This window comes from Haliotis rufescens, unplaced genomic scaffold (genome assembly GCF_023055435.1).
Source record: "Haliotis rufescens isolate VD_foot unplaced genomic scaffold, xgHalRufe1.0.p SCAF_22, whole genome shotgun sequence".
Lineage (NCBI taxonomy): Eukaryota > Metazoa > Mollusca > Gastropoda > Lepetellida > Haliotidae > Haliotis > Haliotis rufescens.
Genome location: NW_025963913.1, coordinates 10937772 through 10955907, shown reverse-complemented (window position 1 = coordinate 10955907; position 18136 = coordinate 10937772). Strand labels below are relative to the sequence as shown.

The following is an 18136-nucleotide window of genomic DNA, read 5'->3' as shown; positions in this document are numbered from 1 at the left end:
AAGATTTGAAGTTGAATATAACTGAAAAAATACAGAAAGTATGAAATATATAAAGGAATTATTATCCCACGCCACGAATTGGGATAGGGGATATAGGAACGGAGCTTGTCCATCTGTCTGTCAGTCCGCTACTCAGTCACATATTGAAATAACCACAAACACAAATTATGTCTTTTTAAAGATTTATTCCCTCCCTAAGTTACGTTATAAACCCCAATAACTATTCTTAAATGCAAACTTATTCAAAATTAGCTAACTTACAGATGTTTGGAGACACTTCTCTCCTTACAGATGTTTGGAGACACTTCTCTCCTTACACAGATACAAGGATGACTGGCCAGTTCCGGGACACTACAATATAATATTAGCAACTATAGTCACTTAAGTGGGTGTCAATACCATACAATACATACAACAATGCATCAATACTCCAATTTGCATTTCACTGAGTGGAACTGTTTATACTTTAATCATATGTTGTTTTAGGATGTTGTTGTTTTTTTAAAGTGGCTTATCGTTATTACAATCAGTTTATTGAAACACCTCATGCAAAGTAACCTGCCTTGTCAAAGTTGACAAGGCAAGAGAAATAAGAAAGGCATATGTTGGGTTCAAGGTCATAGGTGAAAATTTGCAGTCCTTTGACTGATAGGTGGACTCCGTCCCAGACATACAGGGAACTATCCCCAGCACAAATCTTGGGATGCTGAATGTGCATCCCCCCAAGCTCCCTGACACGGTTGCCCAACCGTCTGTTGACCTTCTTCCTGACCATTTCCACCTCACCTTAGCAGTTGGCTCCATGCCAGTGCCTCCTTGGCAGCATGTCGGACCAAAGGATGGTGGTCTGAGGCATTAGCAGGTGGAGCCTCAGGTGAATGTCCAGGTACAGCTTGATGGCCCTGGGATGCTGGCCAGTCCTGGCTTGCTGTCGCTCGACCAGGGGCATAAGCTCCTGCCACAGCATCCCACTGAGAGCCATCCACAAGTAGTTGGAAGGCCAGCCAGACCGGCTCTCTACCAGGAAGCATTGGTCCCGTGCCAGGTAACTTAACCCTATCAGCCACACTGAAAGCAACACAAACAAGGCACAGTGGAATGGTCACGATTAAACAATGCAGTCAAGTACACATTTTAGGTATGCGGATATATGATATAAAGGAATCTGACCCCACATCTACCAAGCTGTTTGATTAAGTCTTGACTCTGGCCATTGACTGCTGCTGAGGTTGCTGCACCTATTCTGAAAGAATGAGAAGAGAAATCATTTGTGTTGAAGCCGCTGTGAGCCAAAGCCTTCTTTAGAATTGCCTGAAACTGATATCTTGATAGAACTGTGTTGTCAAAGTGAACAAACGCTGAGTCAGCGCCAGTTGGGCGGTCATGGAAATTACCCTTGGCTGCTGCGACTGGGCACAGGGGATGATGTGGAATAGTTGTAAGGGTGATGGAAACCCCCGTTTTGAGCCCTGTCACCTGTCGAGTGCCTAAGGATGAATGTTACCTGTCCCCGATCTGCTTGAAATATTATGTCCTTCATGGCAATGCCCAATTGGCCTGGTTTACTTTGTACCAGCTCACTTGCTCTGAAAAATCCAAAGACAACAGCAGAAAACACAGTTATGTAGAGTTTCAAAGGTTGACATGCAAATAAATGGTAAACTTGAAATAATGGCTTGGAGCAAACTGAGTTGTGCTTGCCCTTTCTCATACCAGATATGAGCTTACGCACCAAGAAATGATCGGTTCAGTCCAACATACCCCTTAGCTTATGGTAGGCTGATATAGCAGATATATAGGTTCTCACCATAATAATGGAGAATCCCTTCACTAACATATAAGCAATGAAGTTGACGATGTGGTCAATTGGGACTGGCAATACCTGGGACAGCCCATGTGTTGTTCTAAAACTCTGCAGCACCTCGACTGCTGCCTGGTATGTTGACCATGTGTTACTGGCCAATGACTGTTTAAAGGGGCACTGATCTAACGGACTGGTTGTTGCCTTTGTTATTGTTTTTCCCCCCTGAGTACCCGGATGATACGCAACGCAACTGAGCGTGACCAGAGACTGGGGTACCGTCTGCAAGGACAGCTAAATAAACTTGGAGGCTGGAGGCAATATTTGTTTTACGCATTTTTGAACACTGATTGGTTAACTGTGATCTAAAAAGATTTTGACAAAGGGCGCATGTTAATTCATTTCTTCAGCCTAAACAAACAGACAAAAAGAACAAGGGAGCTCATCGGATGTCGTCATTTGGAAATACCCCAGATGGTTATAGTTTAATACTAAAAACAGTATCCATGCAGTGAAAGCATTTTCGGATTTCGGCTTGCGTCGATAATACGATTACTACTCCCTTGTTGTCATCCACGTTTTCTCGTATAACCCTACACTTGTGTATTTGTCGTCATTCACTTGATGCTCAGTTAATGAATTTATTACAGGTACAATTAGTGGTAGCACCACTTATATTACCTGACAAAGGTTCCAATTTGGCATTTATTGTGTCTGGGGTAAATATTCAATCTAAATCCAGGTTTGAAGTGAGGTGAAATGTGTGTTATGTAATATGCACGTGGCAGTCCAGCAAGAGATGAATGATCAGTTGATTTACTTTTTTTTTGTAAATCAACGGATCGTTCCTAGTCATCAAAGGATTAACAGAAAATACGTTGATTGATTAATCACTGTTATCTTGCACAGTGGATATGTCAAGAGTGAGTGTTTACATGTCTAGGTTTACTAAAACAAAGGGAATACACTCATATCATGGCCCGAAGTGCCGATGTAAAAACAACATACTTTGTTCAAAGGGGTAACTGATAATACGTTGATTGATTGATCATTGTTATCTATCACTCAATGGAATTTTTAGGAACCGTGGACGCTATGAAAATAGTTGTCACGTGGGCTTTCTCAGCCGACCATTGAGACTTGACACCTATGTAAAACACCTGAAACAATCCAAGCGATCAGTTGAGAAACGAACACGGGTTATAATATCCCGAAACGATATATATCTTTTAAAATATTTGATTGTTACTGAGACACGTGACATCGAATAAGTTTCTTTGTACAGCTGCAGACGAGTGGGATATTGTTCATTTGTGTGGATATTCACGGATACATTCCTCGAACAAGGAAGCTGCCTAAAATTTATACACATAAATTTGGTAGGTTGTAATTATGATATTTGCATTTTGTTTTCCTTCATTTGAACCGATTCGTTCTTGTTTCTCTACGTCTTGATTGGGAAATTCTTCAATGCGCGATAGTCGTTGTTGTCACAGGTCTTTTCCTTTGTAAGCGTGTATATATTACCGTCAATTTGTAAAATGTGATTCTCTCAGGCAATTTATAAAATGTGTAAATATTTCAGTCATTTTGACTAAAAATCTGTCCAGATTGATCAAGACGATCAAAAGGGCCTACACACATCACAACAGATTATTATGTAGGATTAAAAGCCAAACAACTTAGAAATGTACTTTTCAACGTTACATTTTCAGTCTCTTGGTGATGACATTAAACATGAAAATGTTTGGAATTCGTTGTCATAATAATACAGATGGAAATGTTTTTCAGTCACTTTATAAAATAACTGAATATTTAGACGTTTAATAAATGTGTTACACATTTGACAGTAAAAAAAATATACACACTATAAAAAAGCATATGCTCAGGTGAAATATATACTTTGTGTTGCAAGTCAAAATAGTGTAAACGAAAATCGCAAAATTACCAAGCAAGTGACTTATCAAAACTTCGTCACCATTACCGATGCTACTCACAAAGATACCTACATTTCTTTATTATCTCGAAAACTGTATTTCATTTTGTTGATCAGTGTGACCATACGCCCTTATTACTACCCATAAAAGTGACTAATGCGCTTACGAATGGCGCAGCAGAGGTCGCGAACTAGTCTAGATTTCTGCTATACATCCGGGTACTCACTGGGAAAAAACAATAACAAAGGCAACAACCAGTCCCGGGGAATTGCGTTAGATCAGTGCTTCCTTCATTTAGAACGTCCATATGTTGTGTGGCAGCGGCGTTGGAGCCAGGTTTGCTGTTGGTGCTGCTTCCCTAAAACGTGCCCACTGGAATCTCGAGAGAGCATCAGCAATGACATTTGCGTTTGTATTGATAAACTTAGCTTTAAAAAGAATGTTTTGCCTGAGGCATAGCAAAACCAGTTGCCATAGTTCTTGGAACCTTACAGGACTGCTTGTTGATGATGTGAACTACTGCCTGGTTATCACAATAGAAAAGTACCCTCTTGTTCGAGTGACTTACCCCAGACTCTGACAGACAGAAATAACTCTAACAAAGTCAAGTCCTTGGTCATGAGCAAGTCAATCCATTGTTGTGGCCAATGACCACTCGCCCAGTGGCCCTGGAAATAAACCCCAAAAGCTGCACTGCCTGCTGCGTCAGTGAAAAGCTGCAATGTACTATTGTCATCCCACTGAGCTTGCTGAAAGATTGAGACGCCATTATAATAGGTAAGAAACTCTAGCCAGATAGCCAGATGTTCTTTCAATCCCTTTGTGAGACGTATGCGATGGAATGTAGACTGGACTCTGCACATTTGATCTATCAACCTGTGACAGAAAGCCCGACCCATGGGGATTGCCCTGCAAATATAGTTTTCCCACCAGTGACTGTAGATCCCGTTTAGTTACCTTTTTAGAACCTCCAGTCAACATACCTTTGATGTGGTGGCTCACCTCCTCTATCTTGTTGAATGGTATCCTAACCTGCATTGCCACTGTCAATTTGCAACCCCAAAAACGTGATGTCAGTAGTAAGAGGAGCTGTCTTCTCTGGAGCTACAGGCACTCCAAAGAATTCAAGCATTTGCAAGCTTATATGTAGGTTATCACTGCAAATCTGCGTACCTGCTTGGCCGCCAGTTAAGAAATGATATAAGTAGTGCATAATCTGCTGGTTTGGAAGGTGCTGCTGTATACACCACTGCAGAAAGGTACTGAAAGTTTCAAATATTGAACATGAAATTGAACAACCAAACGGTAAACATTTATCGACATACAAGCTACCTTGGAAGGCGTTTCCCAGGAGTTCAAAATCTGCTGGGTGAACTGGAATAATGCGAAATGCTGATTTAACATCAAATTTGGAGAGCAAAGCTCCTGGGCCCAACTCCTGTGCCATCCTAACTGCTTCATCAAAATGGGCGTAAGTGACTGAGCAATCCTGTGGAGAAATGTTGTCATTAATAGACTACCCCTGTGGGTACGAAAGGTGATGTGTTAGCCTGAAACTATCAGGTGACTTACCCTCAGCAGATGGAGTTACCAACTCCTGCTTTTTAGGGACGAGGCCTATTGGTGACACCTGTGTGTTCTGGAACGGAGGGCAGACGAAAGGCATGGCCATTCTTACCCAAGTCTAACTCCTTATCCAGTTTTGCCTGAACAATGTGCCTTGCTTCGGACCCTTGTGCTGACCTCAGGTTGTCTGCCAATCTGTATGTGCAAAAGCCTTGGTACCAAAGTCGAAAACCATACTTAAAACCAGAAAGCAATGAAATTGCCTGTTGCTTGTGAACACTGGCATAATGCAGCAAATAAGGCTTCAAGTTCTCAATTCTTACTAGTGTTGGTGCTGTTGACATTATGCTTGCCTGAGCGGCATTGTCTGCTCTGCTGGGTGCTGCTTGCTTTGGGCCTACTGGCCTCCCTATTTTTACACCAATTATCTCCCCAGCTATCAGCCGTACCCAGTCATGCTTCCCTAAGCCTTACCTGTTCCCAAAGTATTACCTGACAGTATCTAAAAACAACCCGCCACGCTTACTTATTTAACCATACCATAATACATCTTTCTAAAGTACTAACATTTAATTAATATATACAAGATTATCTGTGATCTTGACATTCTCAAAGGGGACAAATTTTCTCAAAAGCGATTATTAGTCAGGGAAATGTAATTTTACACACTGATTTTACTGGTCATGACCTCAAATGGGATCGAAAATTTGTGTCGTTTGTGAGTTATGGCCCTTGCTCCATGCTTTCAACTCTTGGTGCATAGTGTGTGCAAGGTCGACAGGTTTTCTCAGGAACTACTGAAGTAAGCTTATCAAAGAGATACATATCAAGACCAAGTTATTTTTCCAAGAGAAGGGGCCTTTTGTGTTTATTAATTTCACATTTCATAATTTTTTCTGATGACATAAGGTGGCCTCAGTGGCTATCTCTTCTTAAGGCTTTATGTGACATTTTTAATAGTTAATATTCACTACTGTATGAACAAATAAAATTCTAATGTGCCCCATGGCGAGTGACAGTGATAACACTGTTTTCTTGTTTATTTTAGAATGTTGAATCTGCATACCAAATACAATTTCTTTCATATCCCACATTGCAGAATACCCTATAAGTATAGAATCCTGCATTTCAGGGTTGGAATAAAACTAAAACAGATACTAACAAAATATCAAGAATTTTAAGGACTACTAAATGTGACATGGTATGCATGTACTTTCTATTCAGTTACTCATAAGACCATTTTTATTTTACCCATAAGTATCATAGACATTTTAGAAAACTATTACAAATAGAAAAAGAAGTTACTCAGAATATTATGTCAAAACAGAACAAAATAATGCATGTTTGAATGCAATATCTGTTCCACTTCCATGTTTCGCTATTGTTTTTGCCGCATATACAGTTACCTCCCCTAATGAGTTCATTTACACATTGGAACCCTGTCTTTTTTTCATTATTGTGACAAATTTTCCAAAACATTTTATGAATTTAGGGGTTTTAATGCATTCACTGCCACCTTTTGACAGACATGAGGCTGTGATTGATCCTGCTGAAGAGTGTAAAGTGGTGTTCCATTCTAAAGCAGGACCCTCCCAATCACTAGCTGCCACGTCATACCAGAAGTGGTAGACGACTGATGTCTCCATATTATTGTTTGTCACAGTACTGAACACATGTGCTGCTAATTGGTCCGCTATTTTCGCTGTTTGCTGTCCCTGTGACTTTCGACTCTTCTCTCTAAGAACCCATATCCACCTCTCTGTGACGGGTGGTGCCGGTTTGGAGTATTTTATATGCAATAATATGTGTTATTAGCCTGTGAATCTGACAGTTTGTGATGCTTTTTCACATGTTGTTGTTCTGTTCCGCCATTTTGAATTGCTAACGTGTCATGGTACTTCGCGAATATCGATCTGTGTTTCATGGCTGGCTAGGTATTAGCACTGTGTGTAAATACCTTTAGCACTTTATCCACGGTTATAGCGTAATACTATTCTTATATTGAGCTCTTTATCTGTTATTGTGAACTGTAACTTGGTTAATTCTCCGTAATTGGCGGCTGTATTTAAAGTAACCTTTGCATATTTGTTTAACAATTAGTGCTAGTTACATGCACTTCAAACCGTTGTACCGTTATTATAGTGTTGTACGTTTAATTACTAGAACATACATTTCTTTTTGAGGTAGAAAATCTGTTTGGGTTGCTCTTTATTAAGGACAACCAACTTGTTTACTATTTCAATTTAATTTGGCTTGCTTTTTATGCTTGTGCGTTGCACTAATTTCCAGGGTTAAAAATCTACCAGGCATCCTCACCCTCGGTGTTTTAACTGCACTATACCTTACACTATGACACACGAGTGTATTTTTTGTGCTCCACTTTCTCCCGTAAGTTTCTCCAGGTATAAGCAGGCATCAACAAAGCGCTTGGCTCAACAGTCTCGGAGACGCTCCAAGAGGATGTCAGACTCACAAGAGTCTAAGATGCTTACTTCCTGGGTAATTACTACTCAGCCTTCCATGGACGCTACTTCCGCCCTCGTGGAACGCTGACATCATACAGCTGCTGAGCGCTATGACAGCGTCTACATTGGCATCCATGGCATAAGCACAGCTTAATACATTTGCAATAGCTCTGGCCTACGCACCTCGGGGCGTATCAACCCCGACGGCTCTGCTGGCGACAGCCTCAACATTTGTGCCTCAGGATGCATCCACGATGCGTGCACCCAGGGGCAATACAACTATGCCAATGCTACCTGCCAATTGTAGTGCCTTCGGTGCCTTACGCACCGCCAGTGCATCAGGGTCCACTTGCACAAAGCGATCTTAGCGCTACAATTATTGTAAATCCTTAAGATCGCTACAATCGCCATCCATTTGCACAAAGCGATTGTAGGCTAAGATCATTGTAAGCTACAATCGAAACTTACGATTGGTCCGGACCAATCTTAAGAAGCTAAGATTGTTGTAGTCCCTGAGTGAACTTGACAAGATGGCATGCAAGGCTTGGTCTGTTTCACATAAATAATCTGCTTTACGTTCAAACATTGCCTCTTTATTTTGTTAAACTTTATGATTCGAATCGACACTTTAACAACATGAAGAACGCACCACAAATTTAATGTCAGAAATATTGTTAATTGCAATAGTTAAACACATAACTATCGAGTCGATAGCTCAAAGGAATATTCCCATCCGACTCAATACTGAAAGAAATGTGAAACAACATACCTTTTGCTAAACAAGGGAAGGATAAAAACCTAAGTCGTCCTGCAAGTAATTTGTAATGTCCGTGACCTTTTGGATAAATCAAGGGCAGCTAATCTTAGTTTATACTCTAGATGGGAGTGGTTTCCCTTTGTATAAGCCCGTAGAGTACAATCTACCTTAGCCAGTGTATCAATGTTGTTGAATCGCCGAGCTCCCCCTATATTTCTTTTGGGTCACATTCATGTCAGTTATTTTGTCTTTAGTTTATCATTAACTTAATCTACAAATAGATATAAGCTGAAGAGCAAAATCATATATGTTTAAATCTAAAATCGAGTGGGACAGGGACAAGCGGTTAAATATCTGAATTTAAAAGAAGAAAAATACAAGTATTCATCAAACAAGCAAATATACATGATGAAACATTTGATTTTTTTGCAAAATATCCCATAATAGCAAAAATGCACTTCACACTTTTAAAAAAAAACTAAATTAATACCCAGTGAATATATATTAGACAATTGCTTTCTCGAAACATTATTCATGAAAGTTCCCGTCTTACTGTGTTTTGAAAATGTAGTTATAACATCCTTTGTTGTAGCTACGAAACGAAAACATGAAGGATATATTAAGGATTTTACAAAAAGCTCCCCCAAATAGATGACGATCATCCATTTACGTGTTATGTTTTTAGGAAATATTATTATTATTATTATCTATTTTAATTTTCATAATAATTGTTTTACTAAATAATGTATTTATTCGTATTTCAATACTTTTGATAAAAACATGAATAGGTATTTCTCTTGTTGAAATAGAAAACAGTTCCTAAATAACGACAGAATTAATGCCGACAAGAATATATGCCATCATTCTAGTAATCATTTCCTTCAAATAATTGGGACTTTTCTTGAAACTGTGCAAAGTGCAATGGAGGGAGGTACATTTTGTGTGTTGTTACCGGTTCCACTTATTGTATGCACAGCAAGCTGTAGACGGTAGACAGGAGTTGAGTTTAAGATATTTGTACCTCCACCGTTGAAGATTTCAATCTTAGCTAAGATCGCGATCTTAACTCCAAGCCGTCTTACAATCGCGCTAAGATCGGTTTGTGCAAGTGGAATAGGACAATTGTATGGTGATTGTAAAGTTGATTGTAGCTGCCTAAGATCGATTGTAACTAAGATTGTTCCGTGCAAGTGGGCCCAGGTGTTACGCACTTACCAAAGCTCATGCTATGCCCCAAGCGCTGTTAGCTCTTGCAGCCTATCTACGCTATGCCTGGGGTGGGCTTTGGTACTCCATCATCGTCTCGGGCAACGTCATGGGACCCACCATCAGGCTCAACTGTAGCTCAATGGCCAAATAACTGACAAGCATGCCAAAGTCTCAAGGCTCTGGAACATGTGTCCCAGAACCTTGGCCATCGTGCGTCAAAGTCAGGGAATTATCGACCCAGGCTCTCATCCCTCAAGGACCAGACCACCGATCTGTCCTCCTTTTGTAGCAAAGGATGGGGCAAGGGCAGAGGCCAAGGCTCCTATCAATCCCGTAGAGGTAGTTTTTGGGGTAGGAGCGGGGACCGGAGCGGGAAACAGGTGGGAGACTTGGCCTTTTTGGGAGAAATTTGATTGGTATGGCACACACATATGCTCTCAACAATATAATAGGCCATGGGTATCATCTTAGCCTGTGGGAAGATCCTCCATTGACAACGGCACCGGAGCCTTGGCTTTATCCCAGAGAAAACAATTGTTGGAGAACAACATACAGACCATGTTAGAGAAAAGAGCCATAGAGGTGCAGACCCTAGTGCTAACACAGGTGTACTCGCCCATTTTTCTCATTCCTAAATGGGATTCGAACAAGATGAGGATGATCTACAACCTTGCGCTGTTCAATGAACAGTGACTGCTCAGGGCCACCATCAATGCTTTTGAATTCCTGATCAGCTTCGATCTACAGGATACATACCCGTATGTGCCTAACCACCCCGGTGACCGGCAGTTCCACAGGTTCCAGTTCAATGGTATCCACTACACATTTGGCATTTCAGTGTCCCCGTGGCTTTTTATCTGCCTTGCCAAGCCAATAAGCTGCCTATCTGCAACTGAGGAACATTTGGCAATCTTCCAACTCTGTCTCATCAACAATTCTCTATTTTGCGTAACTTATGCTTGCGCTTTGTACTAATTATCGAGGAAAAAAATCTTCCAAAGATCCTTATCCGCATTGTTTAGCATGCACACAGATTTGCTCTCCAAACTTTAAAAGTAATTTTTGTACACCTCTCTCTCCAGCGAGTTTTGCAAATTATAGACCAGTCATTCATGGAAGTATTTTGCCTCAGTCCCGTTGAGTGGCGAGGAAGATGTCACAATCGCTGGCGGTTAGCGATAGACATTCATCTGTCATTACTACGCAGCCGTTATCTTTGGTGGGTAATTTGGCTTGCATCATTGTGACTGCAGATGTTCATCAGTATCAACAGTATCGGAGGCTTTTGTGAGTATCGTACCTGCTCCCAAATTTCAGGCACCTGGGACATCCAGCACTACGATCCCTTTGATGCCAGCGCGTGGGTCTCAAGACGCCTTGATGGGGGTAGCGCAGGTGGATTCCGTTGGATTCCGGTGGATCCGATTTGTCAGACATGATTAGGTCATTGGACGAGTTGCAAGATACCAGATTTGCATTCATAGAAACGGAAATCAGGCTTGTACTGAAACCTTTTCAGCACTAGCCTCGTCAATGCGTATGGTGGATCAGGATCTATCAGAGGATAACCCTAACCAATTAGATGATTTCCAAACTATAGTGGATTTCCATGAGATTGACCACATGAGATAACCATCACACACAGACTTTGTTATTTAGCACTTTCCAACTGGGACTGAGTTCCAGACAGACCTGGATCTCCTATCAGTACCAAGGGACAGATGGCCAAATTTTTACGTCTCTTGTCACCTGCACTACACCAACAACACACGCTTCACCAATGGCAAGTGTTGCTAGGGCTACACACTTCGGCACAGGACTTAACAAGCATGGGCCACATACAACTGCGCCCAATCAATCCATTCCTGAACTCTTACATCAGGGATCAGAATCCACTCAAGGCCATCACTCTACCGGCCCATCTAAGGCCTTGCCTCAATTGGTGGACAGTAGAGTCAATGTCTTTGGAGGAGTCTCTTTATCCTGGTTATCCCCGAAACTAGACGTAGACGCTCCCTTCAGGGGGTGGGGTGCTCACCTGCAAGGCCAGACAGTCTCAGGGCTATGGTCCGGCGCTCATCTAAGTTGGCACAAAAATAACCTGGAGTTGGAAGCGTTATCTCTGGCCATCTCTCATTGGCAGAATTAGCTACAGTCTGCCCAACTCGCAATATCCACAGACAACAGCACTGTGGTGTGGTGCCTGCGCTATCAGGGAACAATGCATTCCTACTCTCTTCAACAACAGACATTCAGGTTCTTCCATTGGGTGGATCTGGAATTACAATTCATAGTTCAACACATCCCCGGATGGCAGAACATACTGGCCGATGCATTAACGCCCAGACAGGGTGGCTCTTTCCGAGTGGAAACTTCACACAGAAGCATTTCAGGTACTGCCTCACATGTTCGGGCAACCAAACATTGACCTGTTTGCTACGTGCCCAAACCACCAACTTCTGATGTATGTCTTCCCGTTACCGGATCCGGAGTAACTTATGCTTTTCTGCCACCTGTTCTACTTCCCAAGGTGATACAAAGGATCAAGGAGACAGGGAATCTTGCTCTGACTTTGGTCTCCCCCTGGTGGCTGGCGAGAGGGTGGTTCGTCAAGGTCAGAAGTTTAGCAGAAGACAATCCACTACCCCTCCCACAGTGGTCCAACCTACTCATCCACCTTCCCAGCAATTTGCCTCACCCAATGCCAGATAGTTATCGTCTGCACGCTTGGTTCATCTTAAAAAGGCGTTAAGTGCGATGGGCGGTTCGGCACGGGCAGCTAAAGCTACAGTTTTAGTTCATCGTCCCTCTACCAGAGGATTATACGATGACAAGTGGGGATCATTTGAGACTTTTTGCAAGGCAAAAAAACAAGACCCCATGACTGCGTCACCAAAATTATTTGCCGAATACCTCCTACATTTGCATACTAAGAAACATTTCTTAGGTAGCACCATTACTACATTTTTGGTAGCACTTAACTCAGTGTTGGACATTCCAGAAAACTGCAAAATGACCAAGGTCCCAGAACTACAGGACCTGCTACGCACATCCGGGCTTGAGGATCAGAAGGCCAAGTTCCGTCCCCCTGCTTGGGACTTGAACATGCTACTTCGAGGTTTGCGAGGACGCCCCTTCGAGCCCCTCTATGCATCCTCATATTATGACCCCACAAAGAAAATATTTTTTCTCTTGGCATTAGCAACGGCGGCACGGGTGAGCAAGCTACATGCAATCTACATCACCTTGGTCCGTTTTGAGCATGGTATGCATGGAGCGGTACATCTCAGGTTGGGCTGGGATTTTATAGCAAAAAATCAATTACCAGGCCAACCCGATCGTTCCTTCACCATCCCACCCATATCCAAGATGAGGGTCAACTTGTCTTGTGCCTGGTGCAAGCACTTCGAGTTTTCATCGGCCATTCCAAAACTAGGCGTGGCTTGATAAAACGGTTATTCATACCCATATCTCCTATGTCCACGACCAAAGTTAGTCGCAACACCATATCTCTATGGTTACGCGCAGTCATCCTTCAGGGTTATGACATTGTCAAACTTAATCCTCACACAAATAGGGCGTAAGCGTCGACCATGGCGTTACATAGTAACTGCTCTATTAAAACAATCATATCCACAGACAACAGCACTGTGGTGTGGTGCCTGCGCAATCAGGGAACAATGCATTCCCACTCTCTTCAACAACAGACATTCATGTTCTTCCATCTATTTGATCTGGAATTACAATTCATAGTTCAACACATCCCCGGATGGTGTTCTTGGAGGTCCGACACAGTTTTCTCTAGTCATTATCTTCGAGATGTGTCTCTCAAGGACGTTGAAGGTGTGCGAAGTTTTGGCCCTCTGGTAGTAGCCCAGCAGGTAACCAACCCTCGACGCAAATAATGATCTTGCCCTATACAGAGCCAGTCTACTTCCCGTGCATGTCAACATATCCGAAATGAAGTCTGCAATTTATTCATATTATTTCACTGTCTGGTTATCAAAAAAACATGTTTGTTGTATATCTGGACTTATGTTTGTTGCATACTATATTATTTTATTCAAAATTACATTCAATATTGGTCAGATTGATTCCAGCGAAAATGTGTGAAAAGGGATCGGTAGATTGCACAACTCGCCGTTATTTACAGCAACCATGGTCAGATTATTGCAATTGACGCCTCGAAATGAACTTTAAATATATCTTAAATGCCATACTTTGACTCGTTAATTCATCAAAGCTAGGCCAAACGAAGCTTCTAAAGTCAGCACTAGACCTGCCTCACATTATAAATTCCAAGAAATGTAGTCAACTGTCCAGTATTAAATTTCCAAGAAGCATGTGCCATATATGGAAGTGTAACAACGATTTATCAATGAAACAAGTCTGTTTTATCATTGTTGTTGACCTGCTAGACATCGAAGTGTATTAATCCCATTGGTTGACTGGTGTAACTGTATGCAAATTAGATCGCCAGTCTGTGACACTTGCAAATTATTAGCCAATGAAATATCGTAACATGATCACATGATTACATTCTTGTGAAACTTGACCCAGTTCATTTTGTATGCTCTGCTTGTCGACGGGCATGCTAGAAAACGTATACTACTCGCCCGACATCTAAACCTTACATGGAAGGGTCGTCAGGCAATGGTATTTATCAAGCCCTGCAGTTACAGTGTGATTGCAGCCAAAATACAGGAATATGGCAATGATGTAATAGAGGTACTAATTTTGGAACTATTGTTCCTATGATCGTCGGTTCAAATTCCAGTTTGCCCTGATTATGTCTGTTTGTCAGCACCATACCCATGCTCATGGGTTTCACCAAAGTGGTAAACACCTGAGACCTGCATCACTTCTGGCTTTCCTCACACATTAAGCTGACACATAAAGTGCTGTGTGAAGGGGTGTTAAACCCAACTCACTCACTCACTTATCAGATGACCAGTCATGCAGCAGCATATTAATCAACATAATTAAGTGTCATTGACTCTGTAAAACAAGGCACAATCAGGTGAGCTAAACAATGGGAATGAATAGCATAAAATATTTTTGAGGCTTCTGTCCAATATTGACTATGTCTGACAAAAATGAATTGATGTAACCATGGTAACTCTATGACATGCAGTTAAACTGTATCTTTGGGCAGATGCCGCCCACTGATGGTGAGGTGTGGTGGGTGTTGGGTTTTGGTCTTTTATTACAGGCTCACTCATTTCATTTTGCAATTATTTTCAGGAATTTTTCTTGAAGCAAATGGTGCAAGAGGATGTTTCTTCGGAATGTTCGTCGTCCACAGTCAGCCCAAGTTTCCAATGAATGTGATTCTCATGCAGCAACCTTTATCCAGATGGGGGACAGCAATGGATACATACGACCATGGACAGCACATCCTAAAGTACGGTCAGAGGTTTCACCAAGGAGAATACCAAGACAACATCTTTGCAAGTCTCACATGCATGTGCCTGGCAGAAACACAGAAGCTCACATTGATACTGTGTCAAAATTGAATTTCCAAAGCTATGAAAACCTCCATGGTAAGGCCATAATACCATATTATTTCTTATCCTGACAACACATAACAATTTCCTTCTTGAATTTGATTCTGTGACATATAGGACCAACTTGACCACATGTGTCAATCACTTAAATATTACTTGCCCATATTGATGGGGATATGAGCAAACTCAGCACTGGTCAAGAAAAAATTAATTTGAAGGAGTAGTATAGGTAATAGGGGTTCTGGCGCAACCCCACTGGAGCCAGATTTATATACCTGTTCCCAGGGGGAATTTTTTATGTCAAAAGGCTGATGCGATTCAACGATCCTTTGTATCTAAGGGGGATAATGATGTCTTGTTCATTCTTAATCCATATATCCTATGATTGGAACTTCTTAAAGAGTTCATCTCGTGTTTGAACATTCTACCATTGAATAATGCTTCTTTATACTGTTCGTGTTTGATATGCTTTTTTACCACATACTTCTTAACACCCTTAGCTTTTCTTATCTCTCCATTTTCGGACTTCTTTATAGAATACATCTTAGGTCTTAATCCCACATACTCCGCTATAGGGGTCCCAGCACATTCATCCTTCATCTTACCTAACACCTTTTTATTTACTGCGCTGTGCAGTGGATTATCTTTTGGGTAATCGCTCGTGTCGTACATATCTATTTTTTCTGCCATATCTTTATATACATCCTCGGTTTGTATTTCCATCAGCAAAGAATCTGTGTCGGTATATAACACCTCGCATCTATCGCTGTACTGCTTCTTAAGTTCGTTGTAATAAAAGTCATACATTAAGGGTTTTGACAAGTCGAGAATACTCATACCGACGTACACCGGTCTGTTGAATTTTATATTACTTTTCTGCATATGCAACGCAGCTAAGTCGTTATCGAATATCTTGCTTCTGTTAAAAGCCGGACTGGCTATAAGTTTCCTTAGTCTCTCTTCCTCATTAGATCTGACTAATTTAATATCAACACGCTTCCTTAGATTCTCCATAGTTTTACCAAATACTGAGTTATTCATGAGCTTATATAGATTCTTTTCAAAATCGCTGGTAGCTATCTTTTTTAAATCTGTGTTCAGTCTTATATAGGGCTCCATCCAAGGGCTTTGATCAAACTTTAGAACTCTGTGTATTTTCTTTAGTTTCATACCTAACGATAGATACAACTGGAGATTTCTGTAGTGAACTATATATTTTGTCTTATCCATCAATATTTGGTACGAGTTTTTCTACGTTAGCTAACCTACTATTACCCATCAAGGAGTGTTGATATTCCGAAATCCAATCTTTATTCACCATTAATCTTTCAGGAGCTAGTGGATAACTGTTATGATATTTATATAACGAATTTGGATATTCCATGTCAACTTCTAGTATGTACCCTTTATCAGAATCTGAGGGGATATCATTCACTTCGATATCATCGATCCACTCAAAACCACCCGTGGGTAAAGGTTGACTCATAGCCCATCCATACAAATTATTGGCGTCGAGATATAATATATGCGTGTCGGGTTTACTCGGATCATATCCTTCCACTAATTTATTATTAGCCTTAGAATACCTTTTCGCTACCATCAATATACCACCTCTTAATCCTTTCTCAATAAACAAGTGCATATCGTAATCGGTGAGTAGTTTTATTTCTACACCGGTCTTCTTCAACAATGCATCCCACGATAGTCCGGGACTGGAATAGTACCATGCTGGGTCCAAGCCGTATTGTTTTAAACATGTCTTTCTACATATCTCGAATATATCGGCGAGTAACAGTACATCGTTTTTTAAGTACAGATCGTGATAATGACCTAAATTCTTACAACCTAATTTATCCCAGACCGTCAAGAGTGTGTTCATAATCAGCATCGGTTATTTTAGATTCTGTTAAGTTACTATAGAATGATTCAAGGGGTGGTAATTTAGTTTCGTTGAATCTAGACCAATCATCCATATATTCGTAAGGATATACACCTTTTCTCAGCAACAAATGACGTGTTATCTTATCGGTATATTGATTTGTTATCGCAAAGTCATCGGGATTGTTCGCATTAGCTAAATTGTCCAGGGAAGGTAACAGAACTGTATGGAGTCTATAAATCTAAGCCCATTACTTTGCTTTATTCTGGATTTCCCATCCTTGTCCCTATAATGGATAGTTTTAGTCAACGAGAACGATATGTATTTTTCCATATTATTAGGAATGCATGTTAAGCCGCCGTTGGTCTTTGAGATAGCTTGCATAATGAGATGAGAATCATATCCTCTAAGGTTATGAAACACAACGGGGATGGGTATTGTTTGAGAATTCATTTTTAGTTTCAAGTTACACTCGTTATGAGCGGCTCCCCGATAATTACCCGTGACGTGACAATGATCTCTTACGGAATCCCCATTCAGGGGTTTATTACAAACATGACAACGAGTTGACTTCTTATAGGCCCTCCAATCATCCCTCGTCATACACATGGGTTTCTTACACGATAAATTTTCCCTGATTATTCTCTCTTCGTTTTGTAGATATTCTAGGAACTTTCCCGCTGCATCGGGACCTCTGGGTTTGTTTTTCCATCATACCTTACAACTATATATCCAAACCCACAAGGAATATGTTCTTGAGTTTTGTACGTAAAACTATCTTGATTATCTTGATTGCTGTGTTCAGTATTTTCTATAGGTTTGCTAAGTGCTTCGAAGTAAGCGTAAATTACGTACGGTACTGGCATTTGATTACAATGATGTTCAAATTTTAATATATTTTTCCCCTCTTTAGGCATATCGATCCTGATAGCATTCTGTCCAACACCTCTGCAGTGTTCTTTATGTGCTTCTAATAGATCTTGTCTGCTGCACCCATGCAGGCATCTTTCGCAGA

General features: G+C 41.1%; 1 protein-coding gene across 5 annotated transcripts in view; it reads left to right on the top strand.

Annotated features, from left to right (window-relative positions):
• The window catches only part of LOC124146392 (leucine-rich repeat-containing protein 74B-like), a 442719-nt gene that overhangs the window by 52125 nt on the left and 372458 nt on the right, over positions 1-18136 (top strand). For all 5 annotated transcript variants that reach the window (XR_007222720.1, XM_046516658.2, XM_048401501.1 and 2 more), the window contains exon 2: positions 14980-15278. Coding sequence is in view for 4 of the 5 variants with exons in the window: in XM_046516658.2 (XP_046372614.2) it covers positions 15011-15278 (268 nt within the window). In the remaining variant the exon portion in view is untranslated. The remainder of the gene's footprint in view (positions 1-14979; positions 15279-18136) is intronic.